This window comes from Natrix helvetica (assembly GCF_964273705.1).
Source record: "Natrix helvetica genome assembly, chromosome: 2".
NCBI lineage: Eukaryota > Metazoa > Chordata > Lepidosauria > Squamata > Natricidae > Natrix > Natrix helvetica.
Genome location: NC_138552.1, coordinates 82,445,175 through 82,472,651, shown reverse-complemented (window position 1 = coordinate 82,472,651; position 27,477 = coordinate 82,445,175). Strand labels below are relative to the sequence as shown.

Here is a 27,477-nt window from a genome sequence, read left to right as displayed (position 1 = left end):
CTTCTGTTTAAACTGAACTTTCCTATTCAGGGTGCTAGTAACATAGGATAAAGATCTCCCAATGGCTAATGAAAAATGTTGGTTATTGACACGCTTATTTCCATTCTTTCTCTTTGCTGTGGCCAAATAAATTTACTTGCGGCCAAGTAAATAGTTTCAAAGGAAAGGGGATGCATAGAAAGAAAAAGGAAGCAGATAAGATGTTTGACCAGAGATGCTGAAGACACCATTAGTCTAAAGTTGTTTTTAATTTTCTTAGATGTAAGAAGTAAAAGGTAAAGGTTCCCCCGCATATGCATGCTAGTTGTTTCCTGCTCTAGGGGCGGTACTAATCTCCGTTTCAAAGCCGAAGAGCCAGCACTGACCAAAGACTTCTCCGTGGTCATGTGGCCAGTATGCCGAAGGCTAAATGCTGAAGGCGCATGGAACACTGTTACTTTCCCACCAAAGGTGGTCCCTATTTTTCTTTTTTTCTTTTGAACAAAGTTTATTTATTTATTTACTTATTTATTTATTTATTTATTGTTACATATTTTAACTTCTTTTATCTACAGTGTTGTTCTGGTTCTCCCCTCCCCCCTTCACATCTTCTATTATGCATATTACATTTTACATCATATTTCCATTTTACAGTTCAGTCATCTTATTTTTATTCCATATTCTTCCGCTTAATTTAATATGGTGGTCCCTATTTTTCTTCTTGCATTTTTATGTGCTTTCAAACTGCTAGGTGGCAGAAGCTGGGATAAGTAATGGGAGCTCACTCCATTGCGCAGCACTAGGGATTTGAACCGCTGAACTGCCGACCTTCTGATCGACAAGCTCAGCATCTTAGCCACTGAGCCATCGCGTCCCTTGTATGTAAGAAGTTCTAGCCCTCAAAGAGTGTAATCTGGACCAAAACTAAGATTGCTGAATATTGTTTAGCCTCCCTGCGGCAATTTTATTCTCTAACAAAATGATTCAAACCTTAATTTATTCTGAATTTAGATGGCATTTGTAACAGACCTTGCTCCTTGTTAAATATGTTTATGCATTTAATCAGATTAATATTTAGCCCTGAAACTGGAATTCCCCTTGGTTTCCATCTAATGACTGTTTATTTAATATAGTTTAACATACACAAAAATGAAGTTTAAAAAAAAAGGGGGGGGGAGAACATATGTATTATGTCACGTTACATAGTAAAAATTGTTTATTTTATTTATTTATTTAAAACATTGATATAACTGCCCATATTCTATCCAAATCTGAACGGCTCTCAATCAAAAGTTAAAACAACATATAAAATCATATTAAAACAATAAAACTAAACAGATTAAAATATTAAAAACAACAAGGACCTGGCATCAAGTCAAACTCCTAATGTGCAATTATTCAATCTTATCCATGCATTTGGGGGAAAAGTCAGGCCTTTCAAACTTTAAGGAAGGCGAAGAGAGTAGGGGCCTGCTGTTCTTCGGGGGGGGGGGCAGAATTCCGTACGGTAGGGAGCTACCATGGAAAAGGCTTGCTTCCCAGTTCCCATCAGATGGCAGTATTTAGAGGAAATACCTATATAGGACTTTGCCATACAGAACTTTAAAGGTCATAATCAGCACCTTCATTTGCTTCTGGAAAGAAACTGGAAGCCATTGCGCCTTCTGCAACAAATGTGTTACATGGATACAGGATCCCATTACTGCAGGGGTGTCCAAACTTGGCAACTTTAAGACTTGTGGACTTCAACTCCCAGAATTCCCCAGAGTTGAAGTCCACAAGTCTTAAAGTTGCCAAGTTTGGACACCCCTGCATTACTGTGTACATTGCTGCATTCCAGACCAGTTGAAGTTACTGTGTGGGCCTCAAAAGAATCCTCATGTAGAATGTGTTGCAGTATTCCAAACAGAATATAACCAAGGCATGAATGACCGTGAATAAGGCCTCCCAGTTCAGATGAGGGCACAATTGGAGAACTAGAGTGCAAAGGCCACATTAGCCACAGCTGCTACAGAATAAAGATATTTTCCCCTAAGAATCTGAATACAAGGCAGTGGTAGCATTTGTTGATCCAGAAAGTCAAATCCAGCACTGATGCCTGCCTTCCAGCACATGATAAAAATAAACTTAGAGAAAATTAAAATTAGATTAAAATATCTGATATAAAGTAAAATGAATAGGAACTTTATGCATGTTTGTTGTTTGATGTCAGATCTGAAACGTACAAATGTGGCAAATCCTGGGCAGCCCATTGGTAGCCAGCTCCCTTATGAGCCTGATATTACGGGCATGGCATCAGATCAGTCTTCAGCGATTGGACAAAATATGTTAGCCGACATAGATTCACTTGGCCTTGAACACAGCAACAAGTCAGCCAACATCTGTAGGCATCTATAGTTATGATTCACTCATTCTTTGAATTCTTATATCTTCAGTAGAAATATTTTAATGTTTGAAATTTTAATGGTAACTTAATTGTGGTTTTGTTGTGGGAAACTGCACTATACAGTGGTGGGGGCAGGGTGGAGTCTAAATAAATAAGTGATTAGAATTCATACTGCTGCATCTTTTGGCAAGCAACCATAAAAATGGGCTATAAAAAGGGGAGAGAAAGCTGCCGTGAAAAAAAAAAGGAATATGACAATAAGAAGGAAGTATTTGTTTAGAAAATATTCATTTCCAGACGGTATCTACACAAATATAGTTCTGGAATTCAGCCCAGGCATTGAGAACTGAAAATTCCTACACTGAATCATGGTGAGCACCTATTCAATCCATTAAAATATGATCGAGCTAGCTGCCACAAATTAATAATAACTTCAGGATTGTAATGTCTTTTTATCTCTGTGTCTCGTTTGCCCGTATGGCTTCTCCAAATCCTATCTATCTGCCTCTCGGTGGAAAAATTAAAATATGATGTATGATTCTTAAGGCGGGACATTTCAATTTGTGTTTGTTTATTTTATTTCATGAAGGTTACAATCAAGCAAACAAGCACCGCTCTTGTAATTTTCCTTTATTAAAAAAAAAATAGGGGGGAAAAAAGGAGAAAGATGGGCAGAGAATCAGAAATGGTATCCAAGTGATGATATCCAGTAATTTGTTCATTTTTCTGTCAGTGTAATTTACAAGACAGCGACAGATAAACATGGCTGTACAAGATTCATTTACGGTGACACAATGGCAGATACACAGAGCAGAACCCTGCCCGTGAGATAAAGTGGACTGAGTGACTTATGCAGTAATTAGGGGATAATTGTCATTAACCTCGCAAACAGTAGTTTACCCATATTGTTTAAAAGGCTCCAGGATGCATAATGACAAGGTAATCTGTCAAAGCGCTAGGGGGAAATATTAATAAGATTTGTGCAGGCCTGGATAGAAAATATGCAGAAAGCGGCCACATTAAGCTAATTGGTGGATGAATATACACTTGTAAAAGTGCTTCTAATGGCACGTTTGCTGCTCTCCAAATGACTACTGTTAATGTGGAGAAGTGGGCTGCCGACAAAGTCAGGACTTCAGGGACAAGAGGGTATTAAGTCATCCAGGCACGGTTGTTATTATCTAGCATGCCACAACATATTTCTTCCTCCATTTTCTTTCTCATTCCAAGGTCTGTAATACCTCAATGCATGATTCATACGATGTTAATACGTCCCTAATCTCTGCTTTTGTTTGTGTGTGATTTTTGTAACCCGCTCCTCTTCTTCTGCATCGTGCTTTTCTCCCGAGCATGAAGGTTTTGAGCCCCTGAAGACCTTCTATGTGTGCGTGTTTGTGTGTGTGTGTGTGTGTGTGTTTACAGTTTTTAAAAGATTCAGTGACAAGAAAACTGCCAGAAAACTTCTGAAAGGCAGAAGTCAAGGATTGTATTCTTCTCTGCCCTTACATAAGGTTGATGACCGTGAGTCCCTTGTGTCTTATATTGTCACCCATATCCTGTATATTGGAACTTTCTTTCTCCTGTGGAAGAGTTCAAGTTATGTAGCAGTGTTTCTGCTGAAACTTTGCCAATAATAGCTGTGTCCCAGTCTCCATATTATCCAGAGAGATAATAGCGGTTGCCTTGTCTCTATATTATCCAGAGTGAGGGCATTGAGTTTAAACTTCAAATGCATATGTCCCCAATTGGCTTCTCTAAATGTCTGCCTAAATATTTGAGACATGATCAAAGTTCCCATACTTGTTTCCAGAATTTGATATTGTAACTATTCAGATACTATAAAATACCCATTCAGCTCTCACTAATGCACAAAAAGTAGCCTGCAGTTCCCACAAATGAAATTTCTAATTATTGACTGGATAACTCCAAAATAGTATGGACTCCCTCTCAGGCAATGCCTTAGGCCTAGAACAGTGGTGGGATTAAAAAAAAATTACTACTGTCGGCATGGCTTGGTGGGTTTGGCAGGAGAAGGATAGTGTAAAATCTCCATTCCTCCCCATTCCAGGGGAAGGATACTGCAAAATGCCCATTTCCTCCCAATCAGTTGGGACTCGGGAGGCAGAGAATAGATGGGGGCGGGGCCAGTCAGAAGTGGTATTTACCGGTTCTCCGAACTACTCAAAGTTTCCGCTACCGGTTCTCCACAACTGGCCAGAACCTGCTGAATACCACCTCTGGCCAAGCCAACAGTCTGATCATCTCCCTGCCTGACTTCCATGGAGAACCTCCTGCAGGCCTTCTCTGCCTCCTCACAGCAGCACTTATCATGCCTGTATAGAATACCATTGTTTAAACTGATACCACAATTGTTGTGGGCCAACTCTGGAACAGATCAACTGGGCTGAAGGAGAAATGCCTTTGTGCGGTAAGGATGATTGGTTGTATGGTTGATAATTTTTGAGTCTTGGTAAATAAGATAAAGAGCGGGTTTTTAGAAAACTGAGCAAAATGGAAAAATGGGATGATTCTTTTTGAAGATGGAGGTTTGAGTGGCTGCATTAAAATGAAGCAAGATCAACTTGATTTGGAAAATAAATATTATGTCGCTTTTCCATAGAAAAAATCCTGTAACAGATTTGTTGCTTTAAAAAGCCGTATGATGTATCGATAGAAATAATAGAGTCCCTTGAGATCCATACTGCAGAGTATTCTGTAACAAAGGAAATCTTTTACAAAAAGCCAACCAGTGTATTTTTAAAAATTGCACACAATATTTTAAACTTCTCTTTTTGAATCCTTGTAAAGTTACATAAGCTACAGTAGCAAATCCTGGTTTGACAATGCAAATTGTATGAATTAGAATTATTTTAATCAATTCTCACCAGGAAATGTGTGTGTTTCCTTGCAAACTTATTTGCTCTGTTAATATGAGTTTTCCCTTTCCAACTAAGTGAGAAACTGCATGTGTGTGTCACGATGCTATTTCTGAAAATCTTAATGCTTAAGCAAAAAGAAAATGTTCTATATATCTACGGAATATAGTCTGTGTGCTGATCTATTATGTAATGTCTAAACATTTACTTACTTCATTACATGGGAAATATCTGCAGTTACTTTGTAGTGCAAATTAAACATGGAACCTAACACCATAACTGAGCCTTCAGGTTTTGCTCTATTTTCGATATCAATTTGGCCTGCAGTCAGTGTATCATCTGAACCCTTGTTGAATCAGCATCTATGTAGATTCTTATTGAAAAGTAATTGAAGTTGAGAAAAAATAATTTGAATTCATCCGTAGAAACTCAATTCTATTTTTTTACAATTGTATTCTTAAACTTAAACAGTGTATGAAGATTTTTGGGCAAGAGTTAGAAGAGGATGATTTAGAATGTTTTAAAATTGTATTAATCTAAGAACAAGATCTTTTATTTATTTATTTGTATCCTGGCTTCATATGTTAATAAAAAGCTCAGGTTAGCAACAGAGGTAGTATTCAGCCAGTTCTGACACGTTCTGTAGAACCGGTAGCGGAAATTTGGAGAGTGGGGAGGGGAATGGGGATTTTGAAGTATCCTTCTCCTGCCACCCCGACAGAACCGGTAGTAAAAAAATGTTGAGTCCCACCATTGGTTAGCAAGCACTATTAATCTAAGAACAAGATCTAAGAAAAAGAATCTAAGAATAAGAGAAACTTTTGTACTGGGATAAACAAAAGGAAGAATTTGGCCTATTACGTTTTGCAAAAAGGATTATATTTTTCCTAAATCGAATCAAAAGGAACCATTCTAGTAGATCTCAAAACACTCATCTTTTTTTTTTTGTCTGGCAATATTTTCATTAAAACAATTTTCTGTATTTTTTACAGTATACCAAGATGGAGTTTCTCTGTTTTTGACATTATGAATTGAACAACTATATTGTTTTTACTTCGTTGAGTTCTTTCACTAAATAATAACTGTAAAAATATCTTGGAACCATAACTGAATTTTTCTATCTCCATACTATTAATCTCTTTTTTTGACATTATACACACTCAAAGGACCATCATACTTACATAAAGATGTCCAGTGCTTTTCTTCACTTCCAATATTTGTATGTACGTACCTTCCTCGGAAGTTTCAGTACCATTTATGAATAATTTCAAAGCAATTTCCTGGATTTTTGCTGTTATTTATCATAATGTGGAGTTCTTCCAAAATGTAGTCCATTGGGTCAGGGATGTATCTTAACTCTGATTTCCATACAAAGATGTTGATCCCTCTCCAGCAACTTCTTGTAGGACCCTTAGAGGACTTTGAAGATTCTAACATGAGATTTGCAAAAGCTGTTAATGATGTTACTGTACAGATTATTTTTTTCAATAAAAAGACTCATTTCACTCATTTGTAAACAATTCAGCCAATTCCTGCTTTAAAATTCTTCTTTCTTGATTATTTATTAAATAGTCCCTGAATCTAAGAAGGCTTTGCCATCTCCATACCTTACTAGATAAGCCTGCTAAATTGTTTGAGAAACAGCCGCAATTTACAATTTAGTTACAGAGATTCTGGCCCAGTACAGATATCCTGAAAGTCTGACCCAGTCATACATAGCTGCCATTAATGGTTCTGGCATGATCAAGATCTATGGTAGATCTAATGGAGAACTAATTTTATGAAACGTTGCTTCATCCTAATTGCTACAGATCTTGTTGAAGCCTCAGAAAATCCAAGTGAAATACTACCTTCCTTCCTCTTTCATTCTCTTTCTTTATTTTTAAAAAACTAGCATTTTTAGCAGAATAATAGAGTTAGAAGGACCTTGGAGGTCTTCTAAGCCAACCTCCTGCTTAAGCGGGAAACACTGCGCCATTCGAGACAAGTGGCTGTCCTGACTCTTCTTAAAAGCCTCCAGTGATGGAGCACCCACAATTTCTGAAAGCAAGCTGTTTCACTGGTTAGTAATTGTTCTTACTCTTTGGAAATTTCTTCTTAATTCTAAATTGCTTAATTCTAGGCTCTAGAAAGTCTAAATCTCAGGAAATTAACTGTTGAAATCATGACTGTCAACTCATTTTAAATTTAAAAAAATATTTCGTAGAAAGGACATACCATATTTTTCAGAGTATAAGAAGCACCGGAGTATAAGACGCACCAAGATTTTAAAGAGGCAATTTTTTAAAAAAAAGTTTTTGCACTCTGCAGACCTCCCAAAAACGGCCCGTTTTTCACGAAAATGGCCCCGGGTTTTTTTTTTTCAAAAAAAAGGGCATGAATAGTCTTTAGGAGGCTTATAGGGTGCTCCTGGGGGGCGCAAAAGCGAGCAAAAAATGGCCTGGTTTTGCTCATTTCTGCCTTCCCCAGCACCCAGGAGCACTCTGAAAGCCTCCTAAAGGCTATGCATGGCCATTTTGGAGAAGGGGGTGGGGTTTCGGGAAGCAAAAAAATGCTGTATTCAGTATATAAGATGCACCCAGATTTTCAGCCTCTTTTTTGAGGGAAAAAGGTGAGTCTTATACTCCGAAAAATACGGGTTGTACTATTTGCAGTGCTGCCTGTTGTTTTATTTTTGCACATTACTCATTTGTAGTTCTTTGGTATTTATCATGTATGTCCATATATAATAGTCAGCCATCATTTACTTAGTCCAAGAAATAAAGTTAGGACATATTATGCTGATGATTCATATTATACTAATAACGGTTCTAATTTGGATGAAGATAGTTTTTGCAGAGAGATCAATTACTAACACAATTAGGGCATTGCTAAAAAATTGGCCTAGCCCTTCAAGAAGAATTAAGGGAATACATTTCCCTATTTCCCACTTGGTTAGTATGCTGCTAGTTGGCTTCTGAATGGGGGAAAATATACACAGAAAAGTAAAGTCTGCCTCTAAAAATTTACATAGACTGGCAGTGGCCAAATTATTCTCTTTGTTGTCATGTATTCTCCAACTTTCTTCTCTATGCCAGAACTTCATTTAAACAAGAGAGACACGTTCATTTCACTTTGTGCATTTTCATATAATTTGTTGCAAATGTTTCACCTCATTATACCACAGTCCTTCAGGGCGCAGCATTCTGAATGTTGTAAAGAGAGTAATTATTATGGAGAATTAAGGTGGAGTGGAGCTTATGGAGCAGGAAAGATTCATATCAGAATGAGAATTACTGGAGACCTCTAGAGAAAATCCATATCCTGAAAGTAGTAGTATTAATTGGGGATCTGTATATTGTGCCTTTGGAAATTTTCACAAGACCAGTAGTTTTGTAGTTTGTTAGAAAGATTATGTATTGAGGGGGTTGTTGAAATAATGAGATTTAAAATCAGATTCCTAGAAATCTGCGATCATTTAATAGCTGTGGTACTTTTTTTTCTTTGCGTTGTATTTTTTTTTACTTAGACGAACTAATCTTGTTTACTTTGCTATGTCATCTAGCTTTCATCTCCTTTTTTGGATTTTCCTAGATTTTTTATATATATACTCTGAATCAAACTTTGCTGCAGTTTAAATGTTGGCAATCTCTCCTCCTATGTTTGAACTGAAACTTCAGTCTATGCTGCTGCTTTTCTAATATGCAGTTAGGGGAAATAAAATACATTACATGAAGGAAAGATGTACTGAAGGACAAACAGATAGCAATGTTATTCCCAAACATGGAAATACTATCAGACCAACCAAAATTTATGGCCGGTCGTACTACGAGAGTCACTCTGAAACTTTATTGAAATAGCCTACCAGTAGGATAAATATACATGGTCTCAAATTAATTCCTGGTATCTCTAGGAATTTATTTTTCTATGGAGCTGAGATGGACCAGTGGTCAGATTTAGTGTAAATAGCCAGTCACTTCCAATTGTTACTTTTTCTCACTTTCTTGCTATTGTAAACCCAATCTGGTAGATTCAATGGCTCTTGGGTGTCACTGGGATACAGGCAATCCTCGATTTACAACCACAACTGAGCCCAACATTTCTGTTAAGTAAGACATTTGATGAATGAGTTTTGCTCCATTTTATTATTTTTAGATTTTGCTAATCTATTATGCAATGCCTAAACATTTACTTACTTCATTACATGGGAAGTTTCTGCAATTACTTTGCAATGCAAATTCAGTGTGGAACCTAACACCTTAACTGAGTCTTCAGGATTTGCTCTATTTTCCTGCAGGACAGTTTGGCCTGCAGTCAGCATATCACCTGAACCCTTGATGGAATCAGCATCTATGTAGATCCTTATCAGAAAGTAATTGAAGTTGAGAAAAAAATAATCTGAATTCAGCTACAGAACTCAATTCTATTTTTCTATAATTGTATTCTTATTAAACTTAAGCAGTGCATGAGGATTTTCTGGCAGGCCATTAGAAAATAACATTTTAGAGGTTTTTTAAAAATGTATTAATCTAAGAATAAGATATTTTATTTATTTGCATAATTTTTTATTATTTATTTTTTTACAAATAACCCATTATTTTTACAAATAACCCACGTCTCCAAGCATTATTAATCTAAGAAAAAGAATCTAAGAAAAAGAATCTAAGAATAAGAGAAACTTTTGTACTGGGATAAACAAAAGGAAGAATTTGGCCTATTACGTTTTGCAAAAAGGATTATATTTTTCCTAAATCGAATCAAAACATTCTAGTAGATCTCAAAACACTCTTATCTTTTTTTTTGTCTGTCAATATTTTCATTAAAACAATTTTCTGTATTTTTTACAGTATACCAAGATGGAGTTTCTCTGTTTTTGCCATTATGAATTGAACAACTATATAGTTTTTACTTCGTTCAGTTCTTTCACTAAATAATAACTGTAAAAATATCTTGGAACCAAAACTGAATTTTTCTATCTCCATACTGTTAATCTCTTTTTTTGACATTATACACACTCAAAGGACCATCATACTTACATAAAGATGTCCAGTGTTTTTCTCCACTTCCAATATCTGTATGTATGTACCTTCCTCGGAAGTTTCAGTACCATTTATGAATAATTTCAAAGCAATTTCCTGGATTTTTGCTGTTGTACCATTTTACAACATTTCTTGCCACAGTTGTTACTGCGGCGAATCACTGCAATTGATAAGGTAGCAACAGGGTTGTTAAATGAATCTGGCATCCCCATTGATTGTGCTTGTCAAAAGTTTACAAAACTTTTGGGACATAGCGTGAGTCCTAACCAATTGACAAGTATCTGAATTTTGATCATAGGGATGCTACAAAGGTCAAAAGTGTGAAAAATGGTCATAAGTCAGTTTTTCCAGTCCCTTTGTAACTTTGAACTATCATTAAATGAACTGTTGTAAGTCAAGGACCACCTGCAATTGTCAGTATTTAGTATAGTAATTCTATTCCTTGGAACATCCAATAGTTTTAATTCTGTGAACTCATATGCACTAATCAACCCTACCCATGCATCATGGCTATGAAAATGAGAGATATAAGGTAACAACATAAAATGTTGGCCTACGTCAAAAAATAATTTAGCTTAACCGTATTTTTAGAAAGATATAGTGGGGTGACTATGGATTCAATACATTGATCTAACATGCAGCTCTAGATAGCTCTAAATTTTCAGCAAATTATTCTCTGAAAGTTAGCTCAGTAGTGCATTATGCATACACTATGCAAAATTAATTATAGACAACATTGTATATATATCACATACACAGTACATTCTCATTATTAAATTATTGCAGTATCCAAAATTGTAACTATATACAAATAATGAAATAAATGCTGTTCAAATGCTTCTTGGAAATTCTCACAGTAATAATAGAAAATATTATTTGTCTGCTCCCTATTTTTTTTTGAAGGGCTTCTTAAAATATGTTTTGATTAATTTAAATTTTTGCATAATTGTCTTTTAATGAATTCACAATATGGCTACATGGATATATACATTTAGCTTTAAGTAGCTATGTCTAAAAGCAAATTAGGGAAAGGTTAGCAGATCTGCAAATATTGATATATAATAATTAACAATATATAGAATATGTAATATATTCTCATTTCCGGATAATAAAAGAAACTAGGCTGTTTTTTAGAATAAAAGAAATAACATATTTCTTGGAAATGTGTTTGTCTCTTAAACAAGATATAAATTTGTTCGTGTTGTATCCAAAACTTTATTTATGAAGCAGAAGCCCTCAGGAAATCATATCTCCTATATTTTCATCCCAGTCCATGGATATTCCCTCTCTAAATTAAAGTGCTGAAAATTACACTGAATCCTGGGGTGACAGGTCAACATTTCTAACCCTATTTGTATCATCTCTGATAATAATCAACCTGTGGTATCTTTCATTCTTAGGTGACCTACATGTTAGGACACTTTAAGTCCTGATATATCTCATCCTCACCTTTAGGTCAGATAAAACCAGAAGATATGTGCAGGATGATTAACTATGACATTATTTCACTGACCCAATAAGAAATTCTCTCTCTCTCTCTCTCTCTCTCTCTCTCTCTCTCTCTCTCTCTCTCTCTCTCTCTCTCTCTCCCTCCCTCCCTCCCTCCCTCCCTCCCTCCCTCTCTGATGTGTATGTGTGGATATATATTTTTATTTATGCTGTTATAGAGAAAGAAATAATACATGGATGAAAGAATCACAAAGCTGTACATTGTGAAGATGTTGATCTTAGTTGAATTAGATGTTTCTTTCTAAAATTGGAAGACAGCACAATTCTATTGTGTAGAAATGGAGCAACTAGTGTGTCACTTTAGTCGGCCGAGAAGCAGAACAACTGAGAGTGGCACACAGATCTTATGGACTTTCTCAGCATGGATATTCCTTGAATTTCCTGTCTGCACTGTCCCGAGAGGTTTATCTATTCAGTCATGAGTTGACTGAAATAATATAAATTGGAATCTTTTGTAATGAAAAAAGTAAATGTTGATAAAATTTAATGGCAGTGGGGAAAGTCATGAGAGAAGCCAAAACGAGTTACATGGAAGACATGATATGAGCCTCAAGCTGAGTATTACAATACACCGAGGAATCCACAGCTAGTTTGTAACAAACTCCAAAGGGATCCTTGTCTTGGTTCCTTATAACTTTAATCTTAAAATATTCCTATTCCTTCTTATCTACTTCTAAATTGTAATGCATTACTAATTTTCATTCAGTTAGCATTATGTGAACATTGCTTTGATTATAATACAGCACATATGTACAGTATTATATAAAACATATATGTTCTGACCTAGTTTTCTGCAATGTAAAAGGAACAAAAAAAAAGTTACAAGTGAGGAAAAGTACTGGAAAAGTCACTACCTTATCGAAAAGTGGCAGGTCTAATTGTTTTTTTCAACTAATCATTGCTTTTAAAGAGCTGTTGCATGTTTGATTTGGATAATTATTAAATAGCAATAGCATGGATTTACTTGGTTGATTAAAAAAACAATATCTGGTTTAAGTATTTGTTGAGTATCTATTTATTGAACAATATCCCCTTTTTTTAAAATATGATCAATTAATTTTTATAGCATTGTGGTTTCTTTGAAGCAAGTGCAGCATTTTAATGTTTCCAAGTAAACAATTAAAATGTAAAATTTTGAGGAAAAATCTGAATTGCTGGAAAGTGCAGGCTAACTGTCCTCTGAACATACACAGCCTTTATAAGGAGCTCCACAATCTTGAAATATCAATGTTCAGTAAGGGGATAGCTAAGCCCTTGCTCCTATTTATATTTGAACTAAAGTGAAATTCACTGTATCACATCCATAGCAAATCATCATCATCTTCTTCTTTTTCTCCTCCTCCTCTTCTTCCTCCTCCTCCTCCCTCCCTCCTACAAACTTGAAATTTGGCACGTATGTTCCTCTTGGCTTCTAGGTGCCCTGTAACAAAGGATTTTTCAAAATGACCACCAAAACATTAGTATTTCATCTATTATTATTAACACGCTCTGATGCTAAGGAGTTAAATGTTCTACTCCCACTCCCAACCTGAAAACTTGGACATGGGCATGGCCAGCGAATGACTCATCCGATCTGCTGGCTGGGAGTTTGGAGAGGAGCCTGAGGAAGAGAATGTGATAACATAGGTGGGGTTTCTGTGGGGCAAAGCTGGGGGAGAGAAGGGGATAGGATATGGGAGGCTTCTGTGGTCAAGCCTGAGGGAAAGAAGGGGATAGGATAGTGGAGATTTCTGTGTGGCAAGCCTGAGGGAGAGAAGGGATAGGATAGGGGAGGCTTCTGTGGGTCAAGCCTGAGGGAGAGAAGGGGAGGCTTCTGTGGGTCAAGCCTGAGGAAGAAAAGGGGAGAGGAGAGGTTGATGGTAATTACTCATTAATTTTCAAGCTGTAAGTGTCGATTTACCAAGCCCAATCACATAGTTTCGTAGCAAAGCACGGGCATTCAATTAATATAGGTACAAACATACAAAATGCTTCTGAACATAACATCCCCATTTAGCTCTCCGAGCTAGTAGGAATCAACAGAGTTGCCTTCCTTGAATGTACTTCTAATTATATATATATATATATATATATATATATATATATATATATATATATATATATATATATATATATATATATATATATATATATATATATATATATATATATATATATATATATATATTCAAAACAAACAAAACACATAAGATCTTCCTTTTTTACATACTTTCTACTAGATATTTTATTGTACAGGTAGTACTCAACTTACAATCACAACTGAGCACAGCATTTCTGTGGCTAAACAAGACGATTGTTAAGGGAGCTGTGCCGCATTTTATGATCATTTTTGACACAGTTTTTGAGTGAATCACGCAGTTGTTAAGTGAATCTGGCTTCTCCTATTGACTTTGCTTGTAGGAAGCCAGTTGGAATAGTTACTCCTGGTGATCACGTGACCCCAGGCCACTGCAACTGTCATAGGTACATGCTGATTGCCAAGGACCCGAATTTTTATCACGTGGCCATGGGGATGCTGCAACAGACATAAGTGTGAAAACTGGTCATAAAACACTTTTTTCAACATCACTGTAACTTCAAATGGTCACTAAACAAATGGCTGTAAGTCAATGAATGCATGTAATGATTTCATAATTTTGTATTGTCGGCTTGAAGAAATGAAACACTCTCTACTGTTTATATATACAGTATATTATATCATTTGATAATATTCCACTCACTTGTTTTGTATAGTTTAATAGAGAGTTATGGATCCTTCTGCATTTTGCGGGAGGGGGAGAGGAAGTCTACTTAGAGATCAGAACAACAGACAAGGAGATTGAACTACACATGCTTATCTGTATAAGTCACCAACTTATTGACTGCTTCATGCTCAGGAAAAGAGTTTGCCAGCAAAATTATAAAAGTTGGCAATATGGCTGGCATGAACTTAACTAGAAAAATTGCCCAAGAAACAATATATTTATTATCTAAACAGTCTTTTCGCTTTCACACATGCATGCTGTTAAGGAGGATGGTCTGATATTACAGTGCAGAATTTTTAAGTTCTACCTTGAGGCAAATCTCATACTTACTAGCAAAAATGAAAGTGTGAAATGCTTTTTAATGTATATTTAACAACAGATAGTCTGGTGATTACTGATGTGTATTCTCCCTGGACTTTTCCTTTGCTATCAAAAGGTAATATTAAAGCACATTTTTACACATTTATGATATCCGCAGTGATCAGATGTTTACTTTTAAAAATGCTTGCTACTTTTATTTATTAAAAGTGGTGAAAAGTCATAATGTTTTGACTCTAGCCAAATTTAGTTTACACAGGAACAGCAATTCCATGAATCAAAACAGTAAATTCTGCTTTTTATTATAAAATCATATTTTAAATCTTCCTTGAAAAGAAGAAGAAAATATATTAAAGTTTTCCTTAATATTTTATGTTGTTGTTTTTGACATTTTCACCTCAATTATAATGTCTAGCTATAGGTTATATTTATTAATTTGCTTAAAAAACAAACCTTCCAAATTGCATATCAAAGACATAAACTGCATGTCACTAAATGCATATTTCAAATATTTCCTGTAGTGACACCGTTTAACAAGGATTGAAGGTACAGTCGGTGACATTTTGATTCAATGCGTAGTGAGAGATTACCTTCTCTTATTAATGAATGTTAATTGTATGGTATATTAGCATTTATTGTTTAAAAAAAGATCTCTTAGTTTAGCTCACAAGAGATATTATTGACAGTAGCTCAGTTCAGAGATGATGATTAAACCACTCTGTTTCTTTCCCTGCAATTATTATGTTTTCTTGGTAGCAAAGTTTGCTTTCAACGAAGTGTTTGCATGTAGTATTCAGAGCTTAGTGTTTGATGAGCAGTGAGAACAGCACTTTCAATCGAAATCAATAATTATGCAGAATCAATTAAGGTTTTCTTCTTTTGTGTTTGTCTTTGTTGTTTCTTTGATATGGCCTCTAGGATGCTGCAGGCAAAGTGCTGGACCGCTGGGCCATCATGTCCAGGGAAGAAGAGATTATTACCCTTCAGCAGTTTTTGAGGTTTGGAGAAACCAAATCCATCGTGGAGCTGATGGCAATTCAAGAAAAAGAAGGGCAAGCCGTTGCTGTGCCATCTTCAAAGACAGACTCAGACATACGGACTTTTATTGAAAGCAATAATCGAACCAGGAGCCCAAGTCTCCTTGCTCACTTGGAGAACAGCAACCCTTCCAGCATTCATCATTTCGAAAACATCCCAAACAGCCTAGCATTCCTGCTACCATTTCAATACATAAATCCAGTCTCCGCTCCACTACTGGGCTTGCCTCCAAATGGGCTCCTGCTGGAACAGCCAACGCTGAGACTGCGTGAGCCAAACCTTTCAACTCAGAATGAATTTAATGAAAGCAGTGAATCTGATGTTTCCCCAGCCCCTTTCAAGAACGAGCAGACCTCCAGCAGGAATGCCTTGACCAGCATCACCAACGTGGAGCCCAAAAGCGAACCAACTTCCGTTTCCCCTGTTCAGACTTCGACCCCTGTCAGTGATTTATCCAAACCCGAACATACAAAGAGCTCTTTCAGGATTCACAGAATGCGAAGGATGGGCTCAGCCTCGCGGAAAGGAAGGGTCTTTTGCAACGCGTGCGGGAAAACCTTTTATGACAAGGGAACCCTGAAAATCCACTACAATGCAGTCCACCTTAAGATCAAACATCGATGTACAATCGAAGGTTGCAACATGGTCTTCAGCTCCCTTAGAAGTCGCAACCGCCACAGTGCTAACCCCAATCCCCGACTTCATATGCCCATGTTAAGAAACAATCGAGACAAGGATCTCATCCGTGCTACATCCGGTGCTGCCACTCCTGTTATAGCAAGCACAAAATCAAATCTAACATTAACGAGTCCGGGGCGACCACCTATGGGTTTTACCACTCCCCCCTTAGATCCTGTGTTACAAAATCCTCTTCCTAGCCACCTCGTATTTCCTGCTTTAAAGACTGTACAGCCGGTTCCTCCTTTTTACAGAAGTTTGCTTACGCCTGGGGAGATGGTGAGCCCTCCCACCTCGTTACCGACTAGTCCATTGATGCCCATAACTGGTACAATGGAACAATCTTCTCTCCCTTCAGAATCAACACTGCCCGCAGGCATCATGCCCCTCCAAGAAACAAGTGCTGACCTCGCCCCTAAGAAAAAGCCACGAAAGTCAAGCATGCCTGTCAAAATAGAGAAGGAAATTATTGACACAGCCGATGAGTTTGATTACGAAGATGATGAAATTAATGATAACAGAAGCATAACTCATGATGGTGGTCATGACAATCATTGCCATTCTCAGGAGGAGATGAGCCCGGGGTTGTCTGTGAAGGACTTCTCAAAAAATGGGCAAAACAGATGCATTTCAAGGACAGAGCTAAGAAGGACAGATAGTATGACATCAGATGACCAAGAGCACGAGAGGGACTATGAAAATGAGTCTGAATCCTCAGAGCCAAAACTGTGTGAGGAATCCATGGAAGGGGATGAACACATGATCCATGAAAGAAGTAGCAAGTCTATGATGAACCATGAAAGACCGGATGAAAACCACAATGATGCTTCCCACCCCGGTGAAATTAAAGTCAAGGAAGAGTTTACAGACCCTACATATGAGATGTTTTACATGAGCCAATACGGACTTTATAATGGAGGCAGTGCCAGCATGGCGGCTCTCCATGAAAGCTTCGCTTCATCATTCAGTTATAACAGCCCACAGAAATTCTCTCCAGAAGGCGATTTGTGCTCAAGTCCAGATCCCAAGATCTGCTATGTGTGCAAGAAGAGTTTCAAGAGTTCCTACAGCGTGAAACTCCATTATAGGAACGTTCACTTAAAAGAGATGCATGTCTGCACAGTGGCTGGCTGCAATGCTGCTTTCCCCTCCCGAAGAAGCAGAGACAGGTCAGTAAACATTGAATTTATTAACTGATTTTCTGGGGTTGTCTTTTTTTTAAGCCAAAGCCGAAGAAAGCCAAACTTAGGCTTTATACGGAATATATTTAAATGATATGGACAGAATATTCCTTTAATATAAGACTAGGTAAGCAAACTGGTAGCCTCTAGATATTTTGATTATAATTCCCAATCTGCATATCAGTGGGCAGAAAAATAACTGAAGGATACCACGTTTCCTTTCCTCGAACCAAGAAATCTTTCGTTAGTTTTGTTTCTTGATTTTCTTGATCTCTAGATCTATATGCAAACACTGAACCATCATATTATATAATGAAATAGAAGTGCAAATACAATAGGACTGTAGGTCCTACACTGCTTTTCTGGGTATCTTAATTAACTGTTATTTCCATTTGTAAACAAAGCTCCCATTTCTCAGGGTGATTATTTCTTTATCCCATATAGACCATTCATGCGTAGGAGAATGTAAATATGTTGGATCGATGAAGAGACAGTAGACAGAAATGCATACATATTCCTGTGTACACAGATATGACTGTTAAATTCATTTTTTTCTTTACTCAGTATTTGAAAGTTGCTATTTCAATTTTGAACAGTGGCATGAAAACTCTTAAAACCCAAGCCAAAACAAGTGGTGACCACTGATGATAGATTTTAGCATTTCATGAGGACACCTGTGCGGCTTCCTATTAATAAGCAACATGCATGATAATGATGATGAAATGCAGGCTTGTAGATTTGGACAAACCCAATTAAATGAATGAAAGAAGCAATTTGATGTAGTCTTTTATTCATACAGGTGTGAATACAGTATACCCTGTAAGGTATGTAAATCCCTGCAAGGTATGTAAATCCCAAATTCAGCTGGGCACTACATACACATTAACAAAGAGGAACTCAGACATATTTTTAAAATTAATAAGGACCTTTTCTTCTGTTGGACATTTAGATGATATCACACAACAGTTATGCTACACCAAGTCTGAAATAGTTTAGTTTAAACAGAAGCAGCTGGCTCTAAATAGTTTAGTTCCTTTTTTATTCCAAAAAAGTAAGGTAAATGGAATTTGCCAAAGTGGGTCAGTGGTAGGCTAACACAGCTTTTCGATGCTTATGGATTTAAACACACATACATTTATACATACAGAAAATATGCAACACATATCCATGCATACATATAAATATAACATTAAAAAACAATGCTTCTCAGAGTATGTTAATTAATACTAGAGCATTATCAGTTGGTGTTCACACAATACCGGTATGCCATAGAAGAAAAAGAAACTGCTTTATAATCTGTTGGACCGCAATCAGTTCCTATGACTTGCTAAGTGAAATTGGTTTAAATTATTTAGTGGTAACTGATAATAAAAAATGTGTTTCTGATCTTCCCTCACCACATTTCAGCTACAGTTTTCTTTTTCACCCACGCTATGCTTTTCAGGGAATTCCCACACTTCTTACAGTTTAATCCTAGTTTCTTTTAATTAGCTTTGGCTAGTCCCCATGTTGTTCTATCTTGTAAGGCCAGAGGGAGAGAAGGGAAGGAGATAGACTGAACAGGTGGAGCTGAAGTACAGTCTGCCACCACTCTCCAGCTTTCAACAATGGATGAGCAAAAAAGAAAAACAATCTTTAATTCATTGGGCAGTTATTTGCATGGTGCCCTTAACCCCACATCCCAAAACAACAGAATTCTTACAGTGCAGAAATTGGACACCTCGTTATAGGTGATTATCTGAACTGTAGCAAGCTACATTTACAACTGTTTAATGTTTAAAAGTAATACCAAAATGTTAAAAATGGCCAGGAGTCAAAAAAGAAAAGAAACCTATGAAATGGATTCCTGATTAGACTCTCCCAGTGGGAAATAGCCTGCTATTTTTGGGAAAGTAGTGTATATGTATGTTTTAAAGGGCCAGGAGTTTGCAAAGAATTGTGAAGTAAACATGAAAAATAAGTGTTTGTTTAAAAGTTAATCCTTTCAGTATACTAAGACCCCTTGGGTGAAGTAAAGCCAGTTTTCCTGATCTGTCTTTACTTGGAAATAAATTCCAATAGATTCAGTGAGTGTACTCGTTAGCTGTGTAAAGGCATAGTTAACACTATGATGTTTCTTTCTTTGAAGTCAGAATTACAATATTCCAAAATACAAAATTTTATTTTTCTCTCAGTCACAGTACATAGATATAGGCTGTTGCTTCCATTATAACAGATGGTCTGGATTTCTAAAATTATAGTGATAAGTAAACTTCAGACACATAAACTATGTTACGCGCTAAGAAGTAAAAAATAATGCTATTTTTTAAATAATAAAAGATTTATAAGATTTTCACAACATAAAATGTGACAATATAAATTTCAAAAATCTAGTCAGTTTAGCAAAAAACACTGGTAGCTTTTGCATACATTTAAGAAATAAATTATAAGTACACTTGTTTTTAATGTATTGTTTCACAGCTTTGATGTTAACCATAATTGGGAGGTAACTGGAACAAAAAAGAGAATATGATGAAGAAAAGTTACTTTGGAATTTAGTGGTGATCTTACACTTGATTGCAACGTAATGAATTTTGAAAATTCTAACCTAAGAATATATAGATGCATTTGAGATTAAGAATTAATGTTTCATTATTAATTCTTAAGTTCAACTTGTTATTGATTCTAAATGGGCCTTGAAGTATTATTTAGCTTTAATGACCTTTTCTATGAAGTAAGATTTGTTTTCTTAACTTTCTGAGAAAATCTTATGACCAATCTGGTCTTTTAGCAAACAAAGAAAGCATTGAACATACAGTGTCTTACTTCATTACCAAATAAGTAGAGGAATAATAATTGAAAGGGAGTGAACTTAAATGATCTTAACAGGTGTTAGAAACCAGTTGAAACCATTCTAGCATATTGTAGCAGAAGTGTGACACTTCTAATGTAATTTGTACAGAGGAATGTCAAATCTTACCATTCAATCTAAGATACTATTTACTGTACGTACCATTAAATCCAACATACTATACTACTACTATTCTGTAGTAGTACCGGCAATTGCACCTTTTTTCAATGGTGCATAACCACATTTATGAAAATATAATGTAATCTTTCAACAAATAAAACCTTTCTTAGAAAAAGAGGGCAGTTATCACAAAGAATAAGTTTGTGGCCATGCAGAGTTATTTTTTAAATAACATGCATTGAAAATGATAAAAAGAGACTTAAATGTTAAGCACTGATTATTCTTTTTGCACTAACATCTTATTTATTCTTCAAGGCATATGGCCTCTCCTATTCAGTATGCTTTAACAACTATGGACCTGAAACTTCAGAATGGCGTTTGATAACTGGCTTTGATTCTAGCCATTCTTGTTTACCCACTTGTCATACGGATAACATGATTTTCGTTATGAGCCCAAGGGGTCCTTAATAGAAACACAGGGCCTCACTTAAATTGGCAATTTCCAAGGAAATCTTGAACTTCAACTTCAGAGAAACCTTGGATAAGTAAAGGCTAGGCTATATAGTTTGTCAGTGGCCTATTTGAAATTAGGATGGCTATAGACTTTGCAACTGTTTAGAGCTAGATGCCCACAAGGAAGGGGCTTCTCAGATATTTAAATGTTGAAGAAACGTTCATCTTTCATATTGATCGTTCTGAAAAGTGCCAATAATTTAATATCCATTTCCTATTGCTATCAGCAATTGGCAGTGCAAGTCTTCTTTGTTACTCGCGTCCAGATCACGACTTCTGCACGGTCAGATAGGTTACTTCACTTTTTCAGTTCCTGGATTCCTGTAAAATAAATACATCTGCACTACCACGGTTAACTGCTTCAAGTTACAAAGGAAGGAACTTGATGCATTGCCTCTCTCTGAGCAAAGGATGCTAATTGTTAACGTTTCTCTTTAAATTTTCACAGAACAAAAAGCATGTGTGTTTGTCTGCAAGGTGGGAAAGGTGATTCAGCCCCCTGAATAAATTTAAAAACAAAATAATATTTGCTCAAGGTGACTTATAAATAAATATGAGGCAACTATTGGTGCCAAGTGTGATTCTGCCATTAGGTTGCTAGTTAAATCAGTCCAGATTTAAACTTGTAAACTCCTTGATTTGTATGGAGAAAGACATCTGGATTGGGTTTATTAAAATCTGCTGATGTTTCCAGAACTAAATTTGTGTGGATATAGGCCTCTGGGTAGTTAGATCAAGAAAGCGGAAGCATGCGACTTGCTTATCTAGTTACCTGACTTCCAGCCCTGTACAGGTGTGCTTGAATAAATTAACATTAAATACGTCCGACGAGCCACTGCATACATTATCAACAAAGGTGAAGATGTGAACAAATACTACCTACCTCCTGTTATCACCTCTTAAACACCACAGCAGCCATCCCCCCCCTTTTCCATTCATCCCGCTAGCTTTTGAAACTTAGAAAGTTAACTTTTGGGAACTGCTTTCCGAACAAATCTGTGCGATTTTTGAGGAGCCCATCAGTACTTCTGGAAAGGAGATGCTTGAAAGTAGGTGGTGGTGACTTTACAGATATGTGCAGTTAACTGTGACTTAATAGGAGAAAATCTAGCACTTGAAGGTGTTAGCTGCTTGCGTAACAATTTAATAAAATAATTTAGAAGTGCCTCTTTTCTTTTTTGAAAACTCTACATCTTCAGGCACACTTTCAGTTGTGCTGTAGCTTGAAGCCATTTCATTGGCGAGTCGGGACTGCTCGGCAAGGCGAGGAATTTGTTTCTTGCCTTGCCAAATCAACCCTGCAATCAGGCAGCATCTTCTGTTCATAATATCTTCTTTCTGTGATTAGTTAATTTTCTAACTTCATAAGAAAGGGAATCAGAAGTAAATAATGGCTGGCTTTGCATCTTTTTTTTTCCTTTCCCCTGCTGCATTCCTCTTCTTCCACGAACAGTTTGGCCTAGGGAATTCTATTTTCTTAAAATTCTTGGCAAAATGGGATAGCATTATTGGAGATCCTTGGTGACTGATTGGAGATAAATGAACTGCAGAATTCTTCATCCACTGCCCCAAGTGAATGCCTTTTCTTAACTGGTTGAAGGCATCTGTAGTTAACTATAATCACATAGATTTTCTTCTAAATCTCTCTTAGTGATGTAGCAAGCCATTTGCAAACAGTTTGCAGATATAGTTGAAAAGTATAATATAAAATATAGAAGGCATTGCTAAGGTTAGTAGTGGCAGAATGCAAAGCCTTCCTGAAAAGCTAGGGTGAGGTGAGACCAACATTTTTAAGATGTATAAAATCCAATCTTCTTCTTAGAAAGGGTAAGCAGAGAAATAATGAAGTTGGTTGAACAATGAAGTGGATTGTTCAGTATTTGTTTGCAGTGTTAAAACAATGTCTAAGTTGACAACTAGAAGCTATTTGACTGAAACCAGACGTTTTTTAAACAATGCCATCCTGTCATATAAGTTGATATTGCAGGAAATTTAAACTAAATTATGATGTTAATTGCATTTCTCGGAGAGTTGGGGGTGCTTTCCTTGAAACTTAATGAAGACCATGCATACTGATGCAGAAGAAGATAATAGAATAGAATTAGAATAGGATAATTTTTGTTTCAAAAGGTGGGTTTGGGCTGTAGGGGATTGGAACTAAACATATATTATGCTATAAAGATTAGGATGGTCAGCAGAAGTGAGAGATTGATTAAAAGCACTCCTTAAACAAAGCCATAGATGAAGGACATTTTAATTAAGGTCCTATATTCCACACTTTTCTTTCAGATCAGAATTACTTATTAGATTTTCAGAGGTCCATAATATGACACCACCACCCAAAAAGTGGTCTGGAAAAAAAGTCTTCTCTTGATGTTGAGCTCAATGCCGTATCACTTTTACATCTTTTATTTCTGCGAGTCTGTTTCACCCCTCCCCCCAAATAATAGCTGCTAAGACCCCCTATTAAAAACTCAAAATTTACATAGCATTTTACAGTTTACAGTTTACTGAAGTATCCCATTGCCTTTATTGCTCTATAAATGAGCAGTTATTAGACAATACTATAATATCAACTAAATATCAATGGCTAGTAAAAATCGAAGTCCTAAACTGGAGGTTTGGGAGGCAAATCCCTTTAATGAGATTTGAAAGAAGCTGATTCTTTTCTAGGTTCAGAAACTTTCAGATAGATATTCTAAGATCAGCATTATTGAGAAGATGTTTTCTTGAATAAAGGAGAATTTAGCTGTCTAATGTTTATTTTCCCTTAAAAGGTGAACTCTTACATGAACAGAAAAGCTTTTCCCCACAAAAACTTTTAATTTGCCCTAAGTAGTATGTTACAAATATATAAACCATAGGCTTAATTGAAAAAAAGAGCAATTTTTCCCTGTAAAATTGAAAGAAGGTCAGGCTGGGATTCACTTGAACAACATTTTGCATTGGATGCTATTTGTTTTTATAAAGTTTCTACATTCCAATTTCCATATCAAATATGAATTTCAAATTATGAAATTCATGATAGATTCCAAAAGTGTTGACTTGTAGGTTATGAAGTTCCTTTACTTTTTTTTTGGGGGGGGGGGGAGTCCTTGCCAGAATATTTCTTTCTTTTTTATTCATCGATTCATCTCAATCATTTTGTCCCATAATTAAACTTGACATCAAAATACATACTTAAAAAAAGATAGTCAAGTTGTATGTCTGTACATCTCAAGGACTGTTTTCATACAGGTTTCTGCCTGCAGTCCTTGAAATGTCTTTTTAAAGATTGCGCATCAGAAGAATCACATGATTAGTTGCACAGACATTTTAGAAGTTGGTGAGAATCCATGCGCGCCGTGAGTTTCAAGATTTCTTAAGACAGGGTGTCCATTCAGTGACTTCGGAAAGGAGTAGCTCTGCTGGAGAAACCTCAGAAGTTTGATAACCATATATAGAAACAGCACTTATTCGACAGGCTTTTTAGCCTATACAGTCACAAAGGGGGCACAGCAGGGTCACTTGGCTCACTAGTAATTGTGTTTTACAGACTTCTAAAGCAATTGGCTCAGTCAGTCCCAATTCAATAAAAGTGGAAAGCGAGAGCACTTTTGTTCTTTTCCTTCTCCTTTTTTTTTTTTTACTCGAAATTATTTCATTCAGCAGTCTGTCTTTTTTATTACCAGGACTTGACATTAGCACTCCAAGCTATATTAGCATCCATTTCAGCAGTTCAGTAATGGTATTAAAAAAACACTTAACTTCAACGGTGAATGGTTGTATGACAGTGCCATAAAAATCCACATTAAAAAAAAATCTTATGTATTTGTCTCTGAAATTTTTGTCCTACTTGTTTAACCACTTCAAAACTGTGTTGTCATTTATAAAGACTTTCCCTCTAAAGAAACCTGCTTGAATATTGTGAATTTTCATGCCTCTGTTCCCCCAAAAGTCAGAAACCATTTTAAAAGTAAAACATGGGGACTGAAATATAAGTTGCGTAGGTATTAGAGAAGAATAGGATGGCATTTATTTTGTCTCTTCTAAAGCATACTGATGTCACACACACAAAATGCCTATTGAGTTCAAAAAGTAATTAAAAGAGAAGGAAACTGTAATGGCATGTAACAGAAACCAGGGGTGGGGGAAATAATCATCTCTAAATATCTTGCATATTTGGGAGATTTTTGAACCTGGCGTTCTCTTTTTATTTCTATCTGGAAGGAGACCTTAAGCACCTTGGCAGTCTTGGCGCTTATAAATGACAACATCAGGTTCTAAATTTTGATTAAACATTCTGTAATTAATCAATAGTAGATATGAAGCAGTTGTTGGGGTCCAGAGCTGTAAAAAGCTTGAGACATAAAACATTACAAAGTAATTAGAGTATGCTTCTTCACAAGAGAAAGGATTGCCTTCAATAAAGAGGTAAATGATAGCACCGTGTTTATTGTGGACGTAGGCAGGCAGTGCAATATGATAAACTGCAGGAGATACACATATCAGTAATCATCTGCATTATTAGTGTCATTAATCATAATTCTAAAAATATGACAGCAGCTGCCAACTTTTGACCAATTTTCCTTGTGCCTGTTGGCCATTATAACTTCACTAACAGACTGCAGAGCCCCTGTGTGTGTGGCAGTTTTGCATTGAGAATGGAAGGTTAATTATATTTCAGCTGCTGATTCCTTCTCTCCTTGGAAAAGCCTTTGCACTTTGACAATCCCAAAAGCTCACCGCTGTTAAACCAGTGAAACTACTTTATTGAAATTTGCTTTGTTGGTCAGGAATCAGTTGATGTGATATAAGCATCAGTCTGGGACAGTTGCTTACAGTTCGTGCTTCAGAGTAGCCTCAGAACGAAAACTCAATTTTTATTTACTTGGCCTCTGAGGCATAGGATTTTTTTAAAACAAAACAAAGCAAAATTTCTCCAAATTTAATATCCAATAACAAGAGATGTATGGAGCAATCCCATTAAACGTTGGAGACCAAAACTGGCGTAGATATATCTCTGCTGATAATCAACTACTAAACCTTATGTAGGCAACTGCTAAAATATTTTTTTAAAATCTGCATAAGGGAATATAGTAGATCAGAAATCAAACTAGTATGCAGTGCTTTAGAAATATTACCACAATATTCAAATTTAAATACTTGCAAAAATAGTTTAGCATCTAAATAAATCATGATATTTAACTTTTGAAATTAGTTGTCAGATTTTGTTTCTTCATGGCCACAACACAGTTCATTGTTAAAATACCACTTCAAGTCAAGAACTTTTTACTTTTAATATCATCCCTGTAATTTGAAAAGTAGTCTACATAATTCATTCAAATTCCTTTCTAACTAGGAAATACATTGTTAAATGTATTTGTATAAAATAACCTTAATTCAAGATAGATCAAAACTTTCTCAAAGTTCATCACCCCTTAATTCATTCATAAACTGAACCTCCAGAATAAATGCAGTTCTAATTTTCAAATAAACTCAATGCTTTTCATCAGCCATTTTGTGTTTCTGGCTGTGAGTCAAGGTGCATACACAACGTGTGGATAAACTTTTTGACTCACAGTGCATTCCAAAAATGGAAGACATTGTTATAATCTCTCTGGGAAAGCTGTATGTGACCACTTCTGCACAATTTGTGAAACTATTCCAGCTGGTTAAGGTGAAATATATGTCATTTCTTTATCAACATGCTGTGCAATTCCTTAAACCAGGTTGGTAGTTCCTATGGTATAATGATGTATGTAGGCAGCATAACTGCCTTTTGAATAGCACAAACTAGTATTTCAAACCCGAAAATAACAAATTTATTGCATAGGTATATTACAAAAGTATGTAGGTAACACATTAATGTCTACAGTATCACATGGCTTTAGTGCCAACAGACTTGGGAAGTCAAATACTATGACGGAGATGTCAGGATATTTGTGACCTATCTATTCTTCCATCTAATGGAGCTTGAGTTCAGAAATTCCTAAATATTGTGAGAAAAATCTTAGGAGGATAAATTGGCATGAATTTTGGATGAAGCATTTTGCTCTAAAAACCACTGAGTTCAAATGATCTTCCATGCCATAAATCTCAGGAATTGGTATTCATTAAAAAAAAAAGAATTTGGCCTTTCATGGGTGGCATGCAGAAGATCCATAAAAGCCACTGAAGCCACTCTCTTCAGGTATGTATGAATCACTTGTGTGCAGATAGCTTGCAAACATTCTGGAGACAGGGAAAGAATTGATAATCTCAAACAATTAATTAGGACTGCTAATTATAATTAAGTTAGCCTGCTG

General features: G+C 36.1%; 1 protein-coding gene across 2 annotated transcripts in view; it reads left to right on the top strand.

The window, feature by feature from the left end:
* Window positions 1-27,477, top strand: part of BNC2 (basonuclin zinc finger protein 2) — a 444,437-nt gene that overhangs the window by 395,514 nt on the left and 21,446 nt on the right. For both annotated transcript variants that reach the window (XM_081940176.1, XM_081940177.1), the window contains exon 4: window positions 15,749-17,715. In XM_081940176.1, the coding sequence (XP_081796302.1) occupies window positions 15,749-17,715 (1,967 nt within the window). The remainder of the gene's footprint in view (window positions 1-15,748; window positions 17,716-27,477) is intronic.